General features: G+C 39.0%; 1 protein-coding gene across 1 annotated transcript; it reads right to left on the minus strand.

Annotated features, from left to right (window-relative positions):
- Positions 1 to 7,605: 7,605 nt before the first annotated feature.
- LOC149284292 (cyclin-I-like) lies at positions 7,606 to 22,093 on the minus strand. Its single transcript, XM_089496919.1, has 6 exons — positions 21,980 to 22,093; positions 12,295 to 12,429; positions 10,056 to 10,130; positions 9,711 to 9,851; positions 9,157 to 9,387; positions 7,606 to 8,061 (listed from the first exon to the last, which is right to left on the minus strand). Exons 1-6 carry the CDS (start codon positions 22,091 to 22,093, stop codon positions 7,606 to 7,608), a joined length of 1,152 nt encoding a protein of 383 aa, XP_089353045.1.
- Positions 22,094 to 23,988: the final 1,895 nt, after the last annotated feature.

Below are 23,988 nucleotides of genomic sequence, written 5' to 3' on the forward strand. Positions count from 1 at the left end.
TTTTCCTTTTTAAACTGAAACAAAAATATTTGTATCATATTCCCAGTTTTAATGCAGTATTATGTAATAGATGCTTTTAGTAGACATTTTTAATCTGAAGTCAAAATGTTTTATGTTTCAAATGTAAAACTTATTTGAAATAGTTTTTTTGTACGCGAGACAGAGGACATTGAATGTTGTCGGCACTCAAAAATATAATTTTTATCCCAACTAAATACGTGTGTGTCCTTTTCATTTGTTTCCATGTTTTCTCTTTTTGTGTTATACGTTTCCGCTATGGACAGCTAGAGAGTTAAATATATTTTTTGTGTCTTTTATCCCAGTAGTAGATTTCTACCAATTATTTATGATTATCTTATTTAGAAATGTATGTTTATTATCCCAAATTTGGTTTGGCTTAGGGGAAAATTTGGATAACGATAATTATTATTATTTGTTTGCTAAATATATTCAACCAATGGGCAGGAAGGAAATGCAATATGTATTGCATTAAATAAGAATGTGGGTACATAGGAATAAACGGTTAATAGAGCCCTGCTCAAACAAGCTTACAATCTTAATTAAGATCCTTACAAGAAGACACATTAATACATTCCATTTGCCTAGATACATTTCATTTTCTTCTAAACTTACGCTACAAGAAAAGATTTTTAAAAAAATGCTTAGATAAAACTGGTCCACATATATATAATCAGGTTACGCTGAACACATCACATTACTAAACGGATCGGCATAAACCCAGATTCGTATCAATTTAGAGAATCAAAATACCAAATAATAATGAGCGAGAATTGTGAAGCTGGTGTATTTGTCAAAACGACCACTTTGTATTTTTGTATCCATGTGTGCTGTAGCAATTTCAGCTTTCAAATTCATACAAAGATGCAATTATGGCCTTTCCCATCATGCCTCATTACAAAGCACTAATAACTGCTATATCTAACAATCCAACATGGAGCTTGTCTTGCAAGACCCTTAATCCTTGATACCTCATTATTATTATTATTATTTCTCCTTTTCTATAGCTTCTTCTTTCTGTAACCCACCTGTTGATAGCCTTTCACCTTCCCGCAAGACCCATGTGGGAGAAGATCACGGGTCCAGCTGCTGCATACCTATTGAACGATTTGCCTACACACTACAGCCATGTGTTCTTCCTCGATATCCCTTCTTGCTGTGTGTTGTTGCATTTTCTTGGTCACATTTGACATATGTTGTCGGTCTGCAGATGCTACAAAGCACTGAGAACGTTCAGGAGTCCTACAGATCCATGGGACACCTCCTGCGCTCTGAAGACCCACCATAAGACAAACCTGACATTAAAACGGGATTCTATTTGGAAATGTTTTGCCCCGCTGACAACATATTCAATTATTGGATAACGAGATCCAAAAAATCGAAATTACACACACATTTTACTAGTTTTTCCTATGGGGCACATGGATGGTTAAGATGCCATTATTTTTTTGACAATGGCAAACGTTTTATCGTGCAGACAATCCTATTTGATCTTTTTTTTTTTTTTCGGTGGTACAGAGGTTGATGATGCTTTGCATTGCCCATACTTTTTTTTTTTCTGCACTCGCCAAACATACATTCCGGAGTGATACATTTTTGGCTATTTTTCATTTCTAATGCGTTTCTAGTGTTCAGGATCAAAAATGTAAACAATGTACTCCAAGCAGTCATCCTTCAATACATGAGAACATGTGTCAAACATTCCATTGTATTGTTTGCTTTAAGTCTGGTGCTTCTTTTTTTATATAGCATATGGGTCAAAAACCCATGGAGTGCCAGCTGATTCTGTGCTATTACAATAGAATTCCAGTTATAAAATTAAAATTTATATTAAGACTGACAATGTAAAACTTGATGATATCACGCATTAAGACATAACGGTACAGAAGGATAAGAGGGCTCCTGCAAGTTTACAATCTACATCCGGAAAAATGAACAGACTAGATTGGCCAAATGGTTCTTATCTGTCGTCAAATTTTAGATTGCTATTGGGATGTTGAGGGTAAATGAGACAGAAAAACGGGGGGCTGCTTCTATAAAGATAACGCGATTATAGTAAGGGTGAGGTCGGTGTTATCTTAATAACATCTGACATGATGACAATGCTTTAAAGGTAGTTTTAATGAAACACCTATTTTCTGTCAAGCACTGAATCAAAATCAAGTCTTGTATACAAGTATTTTTCAATTAATAGCTTACATTGGTTTTTTTAATGTATTTCACTGATAAACCCTTTAAAAATGGTATTTTTCATTCATATGACATCCTAACAGTTGTCATTTCTATGAGAAGTTGCCTTGGTATGCAAGGCTTACAATCTATAGTAGTTGCAAGACTGAAATGCAGTTACTATAGCTTCATCTATCTAGTTTCATCTTGCTAGAATAGTTACTTTCATCATATTGGAGACATTTTATGCACATGAAGTTATATAAAACTATATGTAACCTTCTCTGCCATGATTTACTTTGTTCTCCATAGAAATGCATAATTTTATGAGAAATAATGTCTACTGAATTCTCTCTGCATCTTACATTATTACACGACTGTGACCACAGCATAATCACTAAAGTGCAGCCAATTTTTGACCAGTAAGGTCCTATCCTCTGCACTGTTACAGGTCCTGGAACACACACAAAAATAAAAATGCGTCATTTTGATTTATTTTTGTGATACATTTTATATCTTTCCTATGATTAAATGCTTTCTATATATATATACCTAGGTATTCAGATTAGGGAATATAGTGGAAGAAAATGAAATAGAAATTACTTGGGGTCTTCGTATAACTCGTGTGAGAGTGACACTGGGTTAATTATGGCGTGTCAATAACAAAAAAAACACTCAACAATAGTGTCATGGATAATGCCAACCGAGTCTGTCTTGTCTTTAATTGTATTTAAGGTTTATGTATACCATACTGCCTAGACTGTATTAAAACTGGTTGGATTGTGAATGGTTGTGGCTCTTTGCAAATGCAAAACTAGAGCTGAGTGAAAAATATTAATGTCTCTGCGGGAGGTACCATGAAAGGTAGGCCTTTTTGTCTGTTTCAGAGGAAACCCCAACTGAAGCAACAAAATAAAAAACAGGAGTCGCTTTCAATCCACTGATGTGATTAGGTGCAATAATTATACTAAAGAAATATTAAACAGGCACAAAAGATATATTGGTGTGGTTGGTGCTCCAAAAATTGGGAAGGCCACAGTAGATATCAGGTCCTCGATCTTAGACTTCTAAGCCCGCATTTCCACAAGGATATTTGTGGCCCCCCTCACAGGGTAATGCTTAAGGAGAGCCTGAATCTATTAGATATAAAATGATCCCATACAGCAACGATCAACCTGGACTATTAGCAAAGAGTTTAGTCGAATCACACTCACACTCTGTCAATGTCTCTCTACTTTCTCTAGCAACCGTGTCCTTGTCGCTGTCTATATTTCCACAGCTCTGCTGCTTCCCTTGCCTCTTCTTGATTTACGGTCTCCCTTCTTCGCCTGCTTCTTATCATTATCCGTTCTGTTATCTATGTACTTCTGCTAAAGGGTGGAGTGTTAGTGTACCCACTTTCCCCGATTGGAGGAACGGGGGAGAGGCTGTCCCTGTGGTGCGCGCAGTGTATCTGTTCTTTTACAGAATAAAAGACGACCTCTATTATAAGACAGGATTATTTTTTTGCGGAAAAAAACTTATAATCGAACAAATACGGTATGTATTTGCTGGATGTGTCTGCCAGTGCCTGCCCAGGCCCTGTGACCTGCTGCTGCTCTGTCTCCTTCCTTACTCATCAGTTCTTTTAATTTTTCAAATATGGGGGAACTTCTGTCCTGCAACAAGTGACTGATGTGTCTGTCTGCTAGCGCCGGTACATACCCAGTGACCTACTGTTGCTGCACCTCCTCTTTTGTCATTCTTTGCTCTGGGAAATTATTTAAATTTTTCAAACACTGGGGAAATTCAGCCCTGTAGCAAGTGGCTAGATGTGTTTGTCTTCTAGTGCCTGCCCAGGCCCAGTGCTCTATTGCTGCTGCTCCTGTGTCTCCTTTTTTTTAATCTGGGGATCGGTGCTGCTCCTCTTTTTCCTTCCTTCCTCTGGGGTGTTCAATAGTTTTTTTCAATACTGGGGAAATTAATTCTGGTTACATATGGCTGGATGTGTCTGTCTGCCAGTGCCTGCCTTGCTGCTGTGGCCCCTTCCTTATGCTGAGGAATCACTTTTAATATTTTTTGGGGAAAATCAGTGTCCTATGCCTGGGACTGGATGTGTATCTGCCAGTGTCGCTGTCTACCCAGTGGCCTACTACCACTGCTGGTGCTTTATCTTCCTTACTCCGAAGAATCAACTCATCAAAATAGTCCAATTTTTGGGGAAATTTGCTCCCATAGTATGTTGCTGGTGCCCCTGCAGTGCAAACTGAGTCTGGATCTCTTCCTTGAGATGGTTCTGCGGTAAGTGGAAGGTGAGTCCCTTTGAAACACCCAAATTTTGTCTCCAAATCAAACTTTTACAGCCGTAGAACACTGATATACATATACCCAGGTTCAAACACGCCATTCATTGAAAATGAATAACACGTTTTTTGTATGGTCACTTCCATCAAACTAAAATGAATTTCTTGTTCTTCTGTTAAACTACCAGGTGACAATGCGCTACATATGTACCCAAGCCTACCAGTGTTTTATTTGCCCTTAAAAACCTAGATCTGTACATTTTAGTGTAAGTCAAATCCTGCTCACCGAGTGGGAGCAATAGCGATAGCATTGCATTTACTTAATGTAACAGGAAAACTGGCCCTTCATATACATAGATACCCTATAAGCCACCAGATGGAGCTATATGTAAAGGAGAGGGTCATGACCCACTTAGTATGTAATTGTATCTAAAGCCAGGAATGCAACCCAGTATGCATTCTGGACACCGTCCAGCTTTGGAGCTTTTGTTGATTCTTACAGAGTGAAAAATCTCTAGAATATGACCATGTCGAAATATACAGACTTTAAATCTCTCCTTGCAATGTGAGTGTTAGACTTGATCGGCAGCATTCATATACAAATTCATGATACAAATGTAAGCAAGGGTAGCAACTAAACATTTTTGAAAGCATACCCATTGTATAGTTTTTTACTGATTAGAGACACAGCAAGGCCACAGCAAAGATTTTTTATGTGTGTGGAGAAGTCAAGTAGCTCTGTTAAGCTTCTACTGCCCCTTAGTGGGAGCCCAAGAAGATTAAGCCACCATAGGTCTTTTAACCAGGGAAAAAAGGGACCACATATCTAGGGTGTGTAGAAGGTGAAGATTTAGTATCTGGTGATCCATTGTAGTTTTAATGGGTACTGTTGTTTCAAGCCCCGTGTACCTTGAATTTAACAGCTTTGCAAAAGACAGGCAATGGCCATCACCAATGTGACTCAACAGTGATTTAGTTTAATTGGGTATCGGGCATTACCGTCACGACTTGCTCAGACATTTCCCCAAATATTACAGCTGTGAATTATTTACATTGTTGATCACATACCTACCTTAGTGAAAAATTCTTATGAACTTTTGCTGTTTTTTATGTAAGAAATTGAGTGTTTGTACATATTTTCTTATTGTACAGTATATTTTCTCCATGTCCTAATATACATCCAAAGCTTCCAGTCAACAGCATGGGTTTATGTTACAATAAAACTCCTGGATGTTAATGTCCAAAAGAGACAGATATTCCTAATTAAAAGTTTATGGTAAAACAAGCACTGCCACTGAGAAAGTTTCATTCTGCCAAAACCGGCGTACTCTAAATACAAAACAGCATCGACATATGGCTAAAAATGTAAACAACTTGATGGCAGATGGTCCATCTCGCATGCTCATTTTTCTACCTTTTGTAAAATATTAATGTTTCATCTTCATCCTTGTTTTAAATGGCATGTCTAGCCCATATGTGTAAATTGCTGTGTGGTATTTACCATTGCCAACTATTCTGGAGGCTTATGCCGTGTATTCACCACAACCCAGTGATGGAATATTTTATATCGCATGTAATAAGTCTGTCTAGCCAGTCCTACATGAAAATGCAGAATAAATAGTTGTTGACTACCATGTACTTTCAGATCAGTCAAGCGTGTAGGGCTGGTTTAGCAACCTTTTGGATTTTCATTCAGTGAAATTCTAATCCACTTGCTGTGATACCTAAGCGTACTGCAAAACAGGCATGTTTAGCTGTAAAGAATTGTATATCAGGCTCCGTGTATATGTTTTGACACTCAAATTAACTGGACGACATTTTCACAGGTTTCATAACCCAAGGCTTGTGTTGTTAAAATAAATAAAGTCATGCATTTGAGACAACAGTACAGGATACCATTTTCATTGAAACCAGGAGGACTTTATTTTGGAACAAAGATTCCATAGGCCATGCCCTCATCAGACTGTGCAGAGATCTATAAGAGGACCATCATGAGAGAGTACAGGTTTACAAATAATAAAACACGCATGCTCGAACAAAGAATTACTGCTAGTTTTAAACTTGTTCTCTAGAACACAGATTCTGATATAGATATTTCAGAAACCAGACAAGGTAATTTTCAGATTATGGACAACAGGAAATGTTATCATTTCTATCAACATTTTGTGAGAAATCCAAAAATGTTTTAGTTCAGAACGCCGAGTGACAGCAACCAGTAGCATGTATGTATGTATGTATCATCAACCTACTTATAGCATTTAAATCTCACCGTGACGTAACTAAGGTCCTAAAATCCTAAAGCTCTTAAAGGTTTATATCACTAATTTAATCATTTCACAAAACATCACCAATACTTTCTGCATTTTATTATAATGCTCTGAAATCCACTAGGGATGAATACCATAAGATGTGTTGTGTGCTCCCCATTGAGACTCAAAGGGGCATTAAAATGAATGCACATGACTAAAATATACGTGACAGCCCGAAAACTACAAGGGATTGTGTTTCAATCATGGCACTGAGACTAAACAATTCAGATTGGTAAAAAAAAAAAAATTGTTAATTTTAAAAACAAATGAAAATATTTTAGTGCAAGGTCAGTGTGCACAGAGAAGTAGAAGGTCAGCGATATCAGGAAAAGCAACAAATAAAAGGAGTCTAGAGATACAGATAGTGGTAAAGGATTGGTCTAGAATACCAGATAGAAGCCTACATGAGAAAATGTCAAGGAGCACAGTTTCACAGCAGATAACGCCAGCATTAAACAAATAAAACAGACAACACTAGAAAGTGAAAACAATTTTGCTACTTTTTTTGTTCCTGTTTTGGGGCTTTTGGAATTTTTTTGAAAAGCTTTTTTTTTTATTGTTTTCATTTATTTTTTTTTTAATTTTAAAATGACAGAAAAAAATGAAGTTAGGATTACCAGCATGAAAAATCAGGCAAGACTTTGTCACTGCCACAAATCTGATAAGGCATGGCCATTGACCTTGCTGCATGTCATATGCAGCATGGAACGAGCGCCCTTAACACTTGGGACGTCTACAATGCATTTGCAATGAAAGCTCCCTCGGCGTTATCTGGCGACTAAAGGAATCTTATCTGGCACGTGGTTTTGCCAAGCAAATTACAGATGTCACATAACAGGCACTGCCTGTAATTGTGGACATGGGGATATGCTGTTTTCTTTCCTTGGCATGCCACTGCTGCATGATGATATCTCCACACTCCCAGCCTCAGAAACACCTTCTTCATTGTAGAGCCTCTTGATTCCATCATAGAAGTCATCGACTTCCATCTGCTCTACTTTTCGCTTGGTGGAGGATAGCTTGCAAGTGGCAGGAGCTGTCAGGCGCTGGTAAAGGACAGCTGCTCCCTTGATCAGGGCTCCTGGTGCACAATTGCCCTGTAGGTGTACTCCTGGGCCTGCAACAGGGGAGACGTGGTGTTGATATACTCCTCTGTTGCAGGTCACCATAGTACGCTTCAGGGGATTGTAGACATATACAGCGTTGGGAGGCAAGGGAGGCCGCGGAGGAGAAAGGTGTGTTGCTGCTACCTCCCGACAGCGGAACAGCTCAGAGCTATCCATCTGTGAATGAACGGGATGCAGATGTGAGCAAATAATGAAGAACAGCTTTATTGGACCATCAAGACAGAAGCATTTCAACAATGTAACTTTAAACTCTCCAATTATTTCAATTTTGTTATATTTAAAGATAAAAAATCTGGTTGGAAAATGGTTCTGATCTTTCCCAAGCAAACAGACATTCACAGAATAATCTCAAAGCATGAAATATGTTAATATGTTCATCATTACCGTATAAAGAATAGAAATTAAGCACTTACGTGAAAATACAGAAGAAAAATACGCACAAACAAAAATATCCATGTACACAGGGCAAATGAAACGGTATAAAACTGCCTCAACACAGCAAAAAATATAAATGTCCCAACCACAATGTAGGAACAAATTCTACGGCCATGGAGAAGATAGAGGGTGTGAGAACTCTACAGGAGGCTACCCAAAATCTCCCCCTGGAGCTATAATGTCAACGGTTATACTTTACACACCTACACCAATGATGTAGACGCAATTATAAGTTGCACCGGTAAAGAAAGAGGGGAAGGAACGGCCACCATGTCCCAAATAACCTAGAGTGTAATGATTTGCTAACAGAATGGGACATTACAAAGATCAGAATTGTTTTGTATTTGTTTTTACCGAACCGGGAACTTGGGGCGTGCCCCACTTTCTAGCAATAGTAGATTTATAACTGCTATAAGAATATACAGATAGCTTTGCTATATGACACTATTTCTGGAAATACGTGCAGTAGAGCCCCAGCTGGAAACGGTTGAAATACAAAGAGAAAAAAAATGCATAGTACAAAGCTTTTGATAAGTTTACAGCATGCTCACCTGGTGTAAAATGCATTGCCCTGTTCTGCATCTCCAACAGACAGGTGATTAAGAGTGAAACATCCATGCATTCTACATGATACTAAATGCCATATCATGCAGATATTTTTGTTTACCTCTTAATTAAATCATCTAGATGCACTAATTATTATGTTACATAGAAGAAGAAATGTAACCATCATATTGTGGCATTTAGGTTGAATTTGATTAGTGGTCATTTATCTACCCTCTTACACAATAGTAGCGCAGCATTGTTGGTCCTTACCTGTGCAGTCTGCAGCAGCTTGATGGTAAGGGCAAGCCAATCAGGAAGCATATTTTCCATGTCCAGGCTGAGAAGTGCCAAGGCTAGCATGGACCCCTTGAACTGCAGGAGCTGGTGGGATGCCATGACCTGCAGAAGCCGAGTGGTGAGCTGCGCCACATGTTGTGACGGGTTCATGTCAGGCATCCTGTCTAACAGCTGAGGACTGGCAGTCATTGCCATGGCATGGAACTGGAAGCAAGCACACAAAGTATAAATGGCAACAATATGAACCTAGTAAATTCAATATCATATAAGATATAGGTTGCCACACAATGTGTATGCTAATGACAACACAAATTGCTAAATAATTGGTAATTGGACACTTAACCTTCTCCTTCGTCAAGCACTACATTAGCTTTTAATTGTTTTTCAAGACAACAGAGACCTTTAATAGGGATTTCCCAAAACAGAAAATTACATTCATTTTTACATTTATTGAGAAAGGGGATTTGAAATAGCAAGAAGAAAAGGCCTAGGGACATGTTTTGACTGCAACTAGCACTCCAACTTACAATGTGAAGGAAATCCAGAGACGTGGCCGTGTGCAGGTCCCAGTTGAGTTTGTCCAGAATAATCCTCTCCATCCTGAGGACCTCAGCCGGAGAGCAGCCACACAAGCTTCCACTGGTTAAGTCCTTCAGGACAGGAATCCGCTGACAGATAAATAAGACAAGTCTTGAATGTGAAGTAGTTAAAGATGTGTAAGCATATTTCAATAACCGCAGACACTAAGGGGCACCGATTCCTATCAAAAGAAAACGTTCCCTTATCTGTTATGGTGTCTTCGTGTGAATTAAAATCCATGCAATAAACGTTACAAAAGATGCACCTAAAACAACGAATAAACAAAGAATTACCTCATCTTCCTCGACTGTTTTGGCGGCAAGGAAGAAGCAGCTGATTGCAATGCACCTCAAGTATTTTGGACGGGCCTAGGAGGAAAACAGTATTAAACTGTAGCAAATATTACAGAAACACAGAATATGGTACACGTAACCATACCTACCTACTCTCTATCACATAGCTCATTTATTGCAGTTGAAGAGCAAATTTATTTTAATCTATGTCCGCCCTTAAAAAGCCCTAAGAACACACTAACCTGCTTAGGCAGCATAGATGAAGTGCAATCAATTTGGTAAAAGAGCCTCAACAAAATTGTTGGGCTGCACATGAAACATTCATTATTTTGAGGTGCTTGTATTCCCATGTTTCTTGACCTCTCTTCTGGTTTATATATAAAACCATATTTAGGGCAGGTGAGCACAAACTTTAAAGGGGTTACATGGGATTTGTAAACAGGCCACATCTAGCGAATTGTACCTTATGTTCATACCTAGCAACTGGGTGGTTTTGCCAGAGACTCCAGGTGAAGCTTCGCTTCTCCGGGTCACCATGGACAAACTCCGGGTCATGGGAGCGGCGTTTAAAAAAAAAAAAAATACAGAATCCCCAATATTATGCTTCAGATCGATGCTTTTATATAGTATTTGCTGGGTGTGCGCTGATGCCTCGCTTTGTTGTAACAGAAACAAAGGTTGGAATACAGCACTCAGTAGTGAGATTGTGCATGAGCCAAGGTACCACCAAGTCCTTCAATAAATCCAAAATAAAGAAGCAGAGGTTTAGCACTCAAGTGGTAAGGTAAGTTTATTTCACACAGGCAACGTTTCGACACACAGGTCTTTCTCAAGCCTTAGGCCTGTGTGTCGAAACGTTGCCTGTGTGAAATACACTTACCTTACCATTTGAGCGCCCTTACAAAAAAATTACTGCAGTTTTTCTGAAGTAATACTGCAGTTTTTTGGACATGAAAAAACTGCAATACTGCAGCTTTATTGCATTTGCACTTCGGTACAAAAATAACCGCAGTAAAACTGCAGTACAGTGAAGTACAAATGCAGTGAAAGTGCAGTAATACTGCAGTAAGAGTGCAGTATTGCAGTTTTTTCATGTCCAAAAAACTGCAGTATTACTTCAGAAAAACTGCAGTAATTTTTTCGTAAGGGAGTGCTGAGCCTCTGCCTCTCTATTTTGGATTGCTTTGTTGTAAGGCCAATAACATCCATGCACATACATCTTATTAGCTTTTAATCCACAATTTAGGAAAGCTGTAAACGTGTTTGTTTGTTTTTTTATAATACTATACCTGTGTCAAATAGCAGACATGTTTAGACACTGTTGACAAGATTGTCTTATACCACTCAACAGCAGTCAACATGAAGAATGATTACATGAATCAAAAAGTGTACTCCTGTGTACGGGATGCTATTTTCCCTCAGACACAACAATATCCCTATTGCAATTACCAGAAAGTGTCTCCTTTGAAAGTGTGGCTCTAATAAAGAGTGTAGTTGTCCTTCAGCAAAAAATTTAAAGTGTTCAGACTGTATACTCCCTTGAGCCCCCATGTAGTGCTAATGGAAACTGTAATCGAGAGGATTTTGGAAAACTGACCACTATACATATACATTAAAATGACCCCAGCAGACTACATGACATAAAATACATTTTCTGAAAAAAGCTTAAATCTGTATTTTATTTATCTAGCAAGTACTCCCTATCTTGTAACAAGCAGTCACATGGTACAGATGCTACTGGCCAATCAACATCAACAGATATTTCAAGGTGGAATGATCAGTCATTTTGTAACGGCTATCACGTACATACATGGGTCATTGCCGGTATTCCATCTGCGGTGTACTGTACCTCGCATTTATTTTATTGCCACAAGACTTCTTCCCACACATAGAAAAACTGAATTTGACACCAGATAAGAACCATTCGGCCTGTCTAGCATGCCAGTTCTTCCTAATCTAATCACGCCGATCTTAAACAGCAGATCTTCTTGTCTTACAAGAACAGCTTTATGTATATTTTGAAGCCTACACCACTTGTTGGGAGGCTGTTACACTTATCTATCATTCGCTCAGTAAAGTAAAACTTCCTTACATCCCAGTCTCTGGTCCTCTAGCTTTACCTCATGTAACCAACATGTCCCTTCCTCACATATCAGTAGATGTGAGACACCTATTCAGGGAAGCCTTGAGGGTTTAAGATTTTTTTTCTATATTTAAATCTGTAGAAGTAAACAGCTACCTTTACTGAAGCCAAAAACCGATCCAAAATACTAACGGCCAGAGCAAGGGTTTCTGGGTAAACAGGATACTGGCGCTTCAAATCGACCAGCCACTGGATCACTTCATCCCGTTGTTCCGGAGAAATAGCTGTATCCTGCAAAAGTAGGGATGCTTAGGTTAAAAAAAAATTTGGCCATGATTCACCAACTACCTAAATCAAGCGTCAATTAAGTTTTTATTTTGCTATATTTTATGTTTTGTCATATCTCCTCTCTCCTTTCTGTCAAAGGTGCTACTTCGCCATCATATGTCCCCTTAATACATACATATGCCAACAAACTTACACACATACACCATGCAGTAACAGACATACATTAACATAATATGCTCACACACACTACCTTACAGTAACACACATACACTCACGTACTCAGGTTAACACTAATACAAACACTCCAACATTATATGCCGATATACACACTCATGCTATTGCCATTCAGTAACACACCCACCCATAAACGTCAACACAACACTCTTATACACTACACAACAACATACACACAGACTAACACTATGCATTTATATAATGTATATACTCTAAATCTGGCACTACACTACAGTAGACACAACTCTGGCACTATACATTCACCTACTCTCGTACACTGTGATTTTAGCACTACAGTATACACACACACACACACACTAGCACTGCAATCCAGCAGACATACCAACTCTAGCACTACACTTTACATACACATTGACTGACACTACAGTATACACACACGTACACAGACTTCAGCACTATACATATACACACATACATACTGACTGACAGTACAGTCTACACACACACATATATACAAAGACTACTCCCCCTCCAACCATTCCCGATGAAGGCCCTGGCCAATGCTACCCTTGCCTTGCAAAACCATGGGTGCCAGTAAGTGATTTCTAGTCACCATGGCGACTTGGTGCCCAGGGTTTGTCAAGCTCTGCCTTAAATAAATTTCCCTACTTGGGCAAAATATTGTGACAAGCCTGGTGGCAGATGTGCACAACTGGGGGCAGGTTGGCAAATAAAAGCATGCACTTTTCTCAATCATAGTTTTTATCAAATATGAAAAAAAGTTTACATGTGAATTTACTGGTACAACTTTTTCCTATAGGGTAGTCTTATATTTAGGCTTTTTATTTTTTTCCTAAATTAATATTAAAATTGGGAGGGGGGGTTGTCTTATAAGCGAGCAAATACGGTAGCTGTCACGTCCTACTGTACAGATATAATAACCTGTAGTTAACGGTTACAATCTGGTCAGTGCTTGGGAGGTACATAAACAAAATACATAAACAAATTAGCATTACGTATCGCAGAACATATTGTGAAGCATTCCCTTGAAAACCTGATTTGGTTGTGGCCCCTGAGAACTGGATTTGGACAGCTCTCTCTCATTGAGTTTTAAAATTTCTAGTTTCCACTTGACATGTATTTTGTTATGCAACAAACCACACCATAATTCGTTACAAATGTGGATGCTTTTAATTGTACTATATGGGAGCCAGAATAGTTTGGCCAACCCAAGAACGGAAAACTACCGTATTTGCTCGATTATAAGACGAGGTTTTTTTCAGAGCAAATGCTCTGAAAAATACCCCTCGTCTTCTAATCGGGGTCGTCTTCTAATCAGACCTCAAATAGAGTCTGATTAGGAGACTAAGATCCAGATCCCCCGCACCGCTGCAGGGGACCTGGATCCTCCTGTCTCACCCCCCCCATCATACACACTTACCGGTGCTTCCTGCTGTATTGCCGGGGCAGCGGGTTGACGTCTACGCGATCCGCGTAGACAACGTCCGCTGCAGCCGGAAGGAGGTGTGGCTAGCAGCGGGGGTTGTCTGCGTCCGTCGCATAGACCTTCCCCGACTGTCAGAGATCTCTGATCTCTGACAGCCGGGGAAAGTATACGCGACGGACGCATACAAACCCCCGCTGCCAACTCCACCTCCTTCCGGCTGCAGCAGAAGGCGACGTCAACCCGCTGCCCCGGCTGGAAGCACCGGTAAGAGAGGGCTGAGAGGGGAGAGAGGAGAGAGGAGAGGGGAGGGGAGGGGGGGGGAGAGAGTGTGTGTTAGTTAAATGGGGGCATAGGGCATTTCTGGAGTGGCGTTAAGGGGGCATTTAATAGAGCACTCTGCCTCCTGAAATGCCTTATACCTCCCTATATGCCACTCTGCCCCATAATATGCCTTTTAACCCCCTAAATGCCAGAGTGGCATATAGGGGTATAAGGCATTTCTGGAGGCAGAGTGCTCTATACAATGCCTTTTAACTCCCTTAATGCCACTCTGCCTCCTGAAATGCCTTATACCTCCCTATATGCCACTCTGCCCCATAATATGCATTTTAACCCCCTAAATGCCAGAATGGGATATAGGGGTATAAGGCATTTCTGGAGGCAGAGTGGCATATAGGGGGTCAAAAGGCATACCATGGGGCACAGTGGCATATAGAGGGTTAAAAGGCATATCATGGGCCACAGTGCCATATTGGTGTGGCAAGCCTGGGGGCAGATGTGCGTAACTGGGGGACAGGCTGGAAAATACAAGAAATAAAAACAAAAAAAATATTTTTCTCAATCATAGCTTTTATTAAAAAAAATAGTTTACATGAATTAACATTTACTGGTAAAACTTTTTTCCTTTAGGGTCGTCTTATATTCAGGCTTTTTCTTTTTTCCTAAGTTAATATTCAGATTTTGGGGGGTCGTCTTATAATCAGGGTCGTCTTATAATCGAGCAAATACGGTACTTTAATGAGCATTTTTGGAACACGAAGGCAGATGTGTTTCTGGATTAAGCAAGCATAACAGCATAATGCAAGCTTGAGAAAATAGTTATTATTACTGCAAACTCGAGTCAGACTGTACCGGGCTCAAAAGACTTATCAGTCTCTTAGATCACATGTGTGCGTGTTACTGACCATTCAGCAAAACTTTCCGAATCCTTTGTTTCCCACGTTTAATACCTAACAGTTGGTAACTAGACACCAAACAAAAAAAATATAAAATAAAAACCACCTCTTTGAATTTTTAAGATACTTAATAGACTACCTAGTCTGTCGAAAAAGAGAAGACTTACCTATTTGTCATAGATACTATTTGTCTTGGATCTATTTACTAAGGCCTCAGTTTACTATTTGCAAGCAACATGCAGGTTAACAAATCCATGAATTGCTTGCTTTTTCCCCCAACTCATGTAAACTTGACTCTCTGGCAGTTGAAGTATGCAAGTTCAGATTGAGTCCTAGTATGGGTTGGCATTAGGGAATTTGTGAGATGGACTTGAGATTGCTGGTGAGCACTTGGACTTTAGAGAAATGACCACATTGTTCCTTATTTCCTAAAAAGGAACTATCCGAGTATTTAAAATGTCTGAATTATTTTCCTAAAACTACCTATAACCTGTGATTTTTGTTAGCCGATTGGTTAAGATAAAATGTTATCTGTATCGTGATATCTAGTCACGTTCCTGTCCTGAAGTTTTCTCCCTTCACCTTACCTACATTTTATGGGAATTCTCATGATAACCTTTATATGCTTTGGTTATGTCTTATAGTAGTAAGCATTTAAGCAATATATATGTAATGTCTCATGGAAAGGCTCAGAAATAGGAATAGTTATTTTTTTCTTGTGTTTAGGCGAGTACACAATGATCTTTTGGGGTTTGCAAATACAGTCTTCACGGCTTGGAAGCCTCTAGGAAATCAGAACACAGTAGAGATTGTCACACGACACAGTGTGCACTGTAATGGCGTAAACATTTGTGCTGCAAATTGCGTCAATGCCCTTACATAAGCCACGTATTGACCCGAAAATAGCAAAAGCGTCCATGTGTGACAATAGTTTGGCTTCACATACCACACTTCTAGTGTCAGCTCAGGCAAGTACCACTCCTTAATGTCTACATGACAGAACATACTGTAACAAAAACAAAAATCTAGCTGACTTCAGCAGGAGTATTTAATTACCTTTAAAACTTTTGTAAAACTAAACACAACTAAGGAAACCAGAATTTAAATATTTGCCTAACATTTTAATTACAGATATTAGGCCAAGACATTGTTACAAAACGAGTGGCCTGTATTAAGACAATTCTCAGTGCCTATAGGGAAAGGCGATACCCAACGTGCATAAGAAAACACCTGTGCAAATGTCTTGCTGAATTGTTTAACAAAATGTTCTCATATTCTTGTAATAAATGTAAACTCTCTTTTTAGGCGACCGCTCCACTGTTAAATACATGAAGACTGTATTTCGAGGATTTGATTCTTGGCCTTCCAGAAAAAAAAAATTGTTATTGGAGATTATATGAATTTTGATTCCGTGACAAAATACAACTTAAAATGTATAAAAGCATTGAAGAAGAAGAAATGAATATTGTACCTAGATGAGTCGGGCCTTCTGTTCTCAGTGGCCCAGAATACATCAGTAGTATGTGGAGTATGGGCATACATTTCTTATCTACACTGCACTGAATCCTTTGACTTTATTTTCCTTGGGTTTATCCTTGGTAAACTAGGTCAAAGTTTGTAAAGCCACATATTATTTATAGCATACTCTGGAAAAAAAATCAGATTAAGGTTCGGTCTTAAAGCTGAATACGAGCAAAGTTCAGGAGGTCTTTACCTCATAGGACGACTGTAAGATATCAGCTACAACAAATAATCATAAACTTGCTTAACCAAGCAATTACCTAACTGCAAATGATGGAACTTATGAATAAAAAAGTCTACAGTATAACATTTTCCAGGAAATGATAGCAATGTTTGTGACAAAAACCCACATTAGAAATCTGGGGAATATATGGGACATAAAAGATTAAACCTACAGAAGGTATGGTTGTGAAATACCGAACTGGTAAACCAAGCCAATAATTCAACGCAACAGGACCTCTGCCCCCAACCAGAGACCAAGCGTTATTAGATAAGTAAACATGAGAATCTTGTGTCCTTTTTCTCCCACTTCCTCTTGGTTTTATAATCACCTTCATATCTCAGAATGTATTTCTCGATAATCAACATATCATGGTTCCTCTAACATAGCACCAACGGTTTCCATGCAGCTTCATCATACATAATAACGACAGACTTATTTAAAGAGGTTGTAGAAGGCCCACCTCAGCATGGGACAACGTATCTGGTTTCAACATGTTTAAATTCAAACGTTCAATAGACAACCGAATGCTTCATATTTAATTGTTAAGGATAACTGTAATGTTTATGAGAGATGCTGTCTTGGATTAAAGAGCTTTTTCTTTAGTCTATAAATGCCATCATTTAGACCTACTCACTTTCCTACAAAAAGAAGCCGGAGGGTATACAAAGCATTGGTTGATTTTTTTTTATGCACTGAGACTAGCTGGTGGGGTTTTGGCATGAATTGGCTTGATTTTGGAAGCACAGGACAAGAAGAAAAATCCCTCTTGAATAGATGCAGAATAAGATCCAGAGTTTATTAGATATCTGAGGTACAATCTTTAGACAACCAAGGGGTTCAAATATAATCTAAATTAGGGACATTACCATAAGCATTCTATTTTGTAAAATCAGCTTAGCTAAACATAGCAACTTTTTTTAGGATATCTTTTAAGTATTCTAGAAAATGTTCTTTATTCACACAAGAGGAGGCTGCGCCCAAAGGCTTAGGTAATTCAACAAAATGTAAACATTATGAAATACTAAGCAGTGATATCCATGTGACATTAAAGTAAGCCACTGGAGGATAATGCTTCTTAAACCGAGAGCCTATGTCATATGACAATATGAGTCCCCAGTTGTGTTTCTTTACTTTTCTTAACCTAGACCTTATAATAAGCTAGAATGTTGGAACATTGTGCCTGTTATAAAAACAATTAACCATAGCATTACAGAATGACTTAAAAAGGTATTAAAAAAAAAAAATAATCATACAAGAGGAGGTTTAAAATGTTTTACAGTAATTACCGTTCTGCTGGCAGATGGGTGGTTAATTGTAAACTTTACAACAAAAGTCTCTGCTAGCAATTTCTGGTCTAGAAAAGGGAAGTTAAGAAATGTGTTTGTATATTTTATTCCAATGACAGATGTTGTCTATGACTCTATGATGGGGGGGTTGTAACATGAATAGGCTTGCATTTGCTGTCACACTCATATCCTACACTTGATCTTATTATCCCTCTAGCAATAAAGCCTTTATAAAGGACAGGATTTATTTTCAAAACTACCATTTAGCATATACTGCCACTGATGAATCTGCCACTTTGTGGAAATAATACTTCCCTGGCAAAAAAAAATGCATTTTAAAGTACAGTACTTGGTAAGAACTTAAATATGTATTTTATAATTTCCAAGAAAATAAATTAAAGTACTCACCTAAACTAAAACACTACAGCTCCAAGGCTGCAACGCCTCCACTTTTGGGTGGCAGCAAAGTGCTCCAATTGAACTCACTGGGAGCACTTTCCGTGCATGCGAGCAAGATTCTCGATAGACACCACAGGAACTCTAGCATGACTTAGCTTACGTCTACAGCGTGTGTCTAGAGCACGTGTCCACAGCGGCACACAGGAGATGTTTTCGGTCGAACACATCCCCTGCAAGCCAGGGCATGGAAATGGTGCATTCGCAAAGGAAAAAGGTTATAATTTAAAAGGGATATATAAAGTTTCACATGTATTCCTTTCTTGCAAGTTCTTGTTTAATTATTCAAAGCCAGAAATGCATTACACAAGTAACATGTTGTCCTTGTAACAAAGTATAAAATAGAACAAGGATTATGTATACAGAACAATTGCTCCGATGTAGTAAATGTAAAGCAATCACAATAGAAGGTCTGTGTGATTGGCCTGATTTTGCCACATTGCCCAAAATTACTCTTCATACACAGGTCTCTGTGATTGGCCTGATATAAATATATATTTTATACTGTGAGAGACAAGTGTTATAGTTAAGGCCCTAAACAATAGTGATTTACTGGGAGGATTTTATGATAGAAACAAGAAAAATAGAGCCTCCTAAATGGGGACGGTATGATAGAAAGCCGCAAGCTCAGTGAGTTACACAGCCACGGTAATTTCTAAAGGAAGTGCTAAATGTGAAGAAAGTAACACTGCATTAATTTCTATGGAAAGTTATTCAGTGATGAACATGCAATTAAAACTGCTGTTTGTTTTTTCTGTTGTTGTTGTTGTTGTTTTTTTAAATGTAGACTATTCCTTGTAGTACAAAAAAGACCCAAGAAGGGGGACAATGTAAAGCATCCCCAAGCAATGCAATGGAGATGCTCCTTTAGAAGCCACCGACTGATGCCAACCCAAGCTCACGATATACAATGGAAATCCCCATAGTGTAGTAGTTTGGAAAAAGAGAACAACGGTAATTCAGAAAACCTACTTTCTCAGTCCAGTGCCTTATTTATAAGGGTTGCTGGTCTAAGCCTGTCCTTGTGTAGCGATTCCAGCCACCCGCAAGGTCGATCGTCATGTGTTTTCATTCATGTGGAAAAAGCATGGGCAAGCTTTTAATAAGATCTCTGATGTCCATAAAGAGGCCAAATGCCCAACAGGCCACTAGTGAAGTTACCCCAACTACTATCCCAGTCGGTGTAGGCCAGAATACGTCATTGCCTGGTGCATCTTCAGTGGCATATTAAGGAACAGATGCTTATGTACAATACTTATTTGATTAAGACAGTATGCAGGTGTTAACCATGATTAGCATACTGATGACTAGCCTTCTAATGTCATCATATCACTTAGACAGCTAAGAAAATATTAACCATTATTATTTCATATGCCAAGGTAACATAAGGTTACATTGCTAATATTATGCTGACTACAAGAAACCTCAATCTCAAGAACAGATGTCACTTAAATTAGCAAACAGGGCAATACAAATTAACCAATAACTGCAAAGGCAGGTAACATTGTACTTGCTCGGGCTTATATGGATATGAACTACAACTATGGCAATAGTACTTACAGAACTAGTATGGCATATGCCAGGGGCGTCCAACCTGCGGCCCTCCAGCTGCTGCAGGACTACATCTCCCATCCTCCTCAGCCAGCCCCTTAGCTGAAAGAGCATTACGGGAGATGTAGTCCTGCAGCAGCTGGAGGGCCGCAGGTTGGACGCCCCTGGCATATGCAATCAAAATTTCCAATCCTATATAAAGAGACAGATGCTTAATGCTATAATATTAGGAACCTATTTATATGTATACTGATGATATATATATATATATATATATATAGGTCATTTTGAATTTATCACAGAATTTGGATGATTATGTTCAGGTCTTAGGTTGCCATTTCCCTACCCATAATTGTAGTCTTCTAAAACAGTGATCTACAATAAAGGTTCTTATTGCTCTCCACTAAAGATATTGCTTCCCTTTGAAAAGGTATGGGGAAGGATTACATAAAAGCAAGAAAAAATCATTGGTATGCTAGTTATGTCACCTTCTGACACAGATTGTATGCCCAATTGGGTAAAAAAGTCCATTATGTTTAAATCATTCTCTCCAAAACAATTAAAGTGATTGGCAAACATAAAAAATGGAAGTTAGTTTTAATAAATGTATTTAGTTATGATAAAAGCTACAATGGTAAAAGTTCCCTTATAAACTTTCACCTACTCACCAACTCTTATTTCCTTTGATCTATATAAATTGCTCACAATGTTGTTATTAGAGTGCACAGATCAATTTTTATGGCTTGTATGCAAAGTATGGTGTCATTTAGATGGCCCTCTAAAGGCATTTTAGCCATCTATTAAGTATGAAGACAACAAAGCTATCAGATCAAAACAATAGATTACAGAACAACAAGGGGAACTGAAATAGAACATTTATTAGAAAACAACATAAGAACAGGAAGTTGTAAATTCCGAAGAAGTTTCTTTTTTTATGAAGGGAAAAACAAGGAAAACACACAAGTAACCTTTAGTCGCGATGCGCTGGTCAGAATAAAAAAAAAATAAAAAAAAAAAAAACGACAATAAAATATGGAAGTACCTGTTTTTCTTGAGATAAATTATATTAAGCTATATTAAAACTTGATTTACTTTTTACACCACCCCACCCCACGCATTTGCTTTATACTTAAGCACAAAACCATTTTCACTGTTTTTGTTTACCGTTAAGTTCCATACTTGAGAACTTCCCAGGGTATGCTACCTGGAGCTCTTCTTCTTCTGGGAAGTAGCTTGACTAGGGGCAGGGATTGCTGTGTGTACCCTACTAGAGGGTTAGGGGCTGGAGTTGTAGACAGTGTTGAGTGGATGGGGAGTAAGAAGAAAGAGGGCTGGTAGTCAGAGGTAAGTGGGCAGGGAGTGGACATAGTCAAACACCACTCTCCTGTCCAGAGAAAGATGAAAATGACCCAGAGACACTGGGAAGCAGTGCTTTTGTCAATGGTAACCTATGTTACTGTATACAGGACTGTATTTTATGATCAAGGAGAAACACATTTACCATGAAATATCTCTTTTCAATAGACCAGATATCCTAAGAAAAGAAAGTGAAGATACCTTTCCCCATACCATACGTATAGGTTGGGTTTGTAACACATACTGTATGTTGCATATTTTAATATGTAAACACGGTTACATGGATTTAGAAGATGACTGATTCACTTTTAATAAAGAGGTAATGTTAAATTTAAAAAATTACCTGATTGGTTGGGGTCTTATGTATGTACACCTTCCACATCTGGGCTTCCCTAGAGACTGCCCTTTCTAAAAGAAAGGACAGTCTCTGGCTCTCCAGGGGCCCTGGGTATTTCATGGCACCCCTTGGATACGCCTGCCACCCAACAGGATACAGCTACCTGCAAAACAACATACACAAGGGCACCATAATGAGCAACACGTCTGTTTTTTTCAGAATCAGCTAACCCTGCGAAGCAAAATATCATAAAGATTTGTTAACACGCAGCCATACACTTCAACATATGAGTTAACATTATCCAGGGGAAGGCAAAATGTCCGTATCTGGACCCCAGAATCTGTGACAAGGTTTGTTGACGTCATTGTTTTTGGAGGAGTGTTTCCGCCTACCCCTGCCACTATACCTGTCACCTGTGTTCAAGCAGAGATCTCTAGTATGCCTAAAGCTAGTAGGTTCAAACTATATCGAATTAGTGTAAAATATGAAAGTCTGGAATGTTTAGTAAAACCCTTGGTATATAATCACAAAGGGCAAACCCTGACACTGTGTCCACAAACTATAAAACAGCATACTGTACGTTTCTAGTACTGTGTGTTACTATAATAATAATACAGTAGGGGTATTTACAGAGAATAAGAAGCATCTTGTTTATATACTATGGCACTCACAATATTTTTGTTTTGCTGGTATCTTCATTCTGTTAAAATAATTATATATTACTAAAGCATCAGGAGGCATACTTCCAATGTACATATTTTCTTTGGTATGTAAAATATTTGCTTTTCCACAAGACAAAACTACAATGTTAGAAAAAAACCCTTTCAGACAGCAGATAAAAAAAAAGATGTAATGAACCTGCTAAATATACTTTTCAGGGAAAACAGTACTCAATACATTCATTCATATAGTTGCTTTGCTTCATCTTTCATATATAAATACACACACACCACAAAAATAGATTAATGTTAAATGTCAAATAGTTCAAATCAATATTTGGTGTGACCACCCAAATTCACTAAAAAGGGGACACTGCTGAGGACAGTTTAATGTCAAAAGTCATACACCATGCCAAAACGGAGCACAGCAACAAGATACAAGGTAGATATACTGCATCAGCAAGGCCTCTCCCCGGCAGAAATGTCAAGGCAGACAGGGGTTTCCACATATTCTGTCCATGCTCTTTTGAAAGAACATAAAAGGAATGGAGAAACCTTGAGGACCATATACGAAGTGATCGGTCAAGAAAACTTAGTGAAGCAGAAGAAAGACACTTAATGCTTACTTCCCTTCGCATTCGAAAGATGTCCAGCAGTGCCGGAAAAACAAGCAGATACTGTACTTGTCCATCATGCAGGCATCTGATTGGGCCAAGATGTATTCTGCAGTATGACAACAGCCCCAAACATACAGTGAAAGTTATTAAGACCTATCTTCAGTTTAAAGTCCCGGAAGTGATGCTATGGCCCCCACAGAGCCCTGATCTCAACATCATCAAGTCTGTCTGGGATTACATGAAGAGAGAGAACTAAATGAGGAGCACCAAGGGTAAAAACTCCTATTTCTTGCGGGTATGTACTATACTCTTAAGACAGGGCTCGACAAATCCCAGGTGCCAGGTCGCCACGGCGACTCAGAATTTTGTCCTGGCACCTAGGAGTTTGTCAGCCTCTTACATCCGCAAAAAAATGGAGTCTGGGCAGACAGCACAGCCACTCCGAGCCCGCCCCTGAGCCTGAGATCACTCCCATGGAGTGATCCTGTAGGCTGAAAACGCGATTGCAGGAAAACCTGCAATAGCGTTTTCAGCTGCCACAGGCAGCTTCAGGAAAGGGGGTTGAGTGTTGATTGGGTCCCCACACAAGTGTGGGGACCTGACACAACATCCCCCTGCTGCCTGATCGCTCCATGAGAGCGACAGGGCAGCGTTAACCCCTTCAATGTTTTGTACGGGGCTCTGCTGCTGGTGATCTGCCTGGAAGCCCAGGCAGGCCAGCAACAGCAAAAAGGAGCCC

This window comes from Sceloporus occidentalis, unplaced genomic scaffold (assembly GCF_023333645.1).
Source record: "Sceloporus occidentalis isolate IW3139 unplaced genomic scaffold, rSceOcc1.0.p SCAF_95, whole genome shotgun sequence".
Lineage (NCBI taxonomy): Eukaryota > Metazoa > Chordata > Lepidosauria > Squamata > Phrynosomatidae > Sceloporus > Sceloporus occidentalis.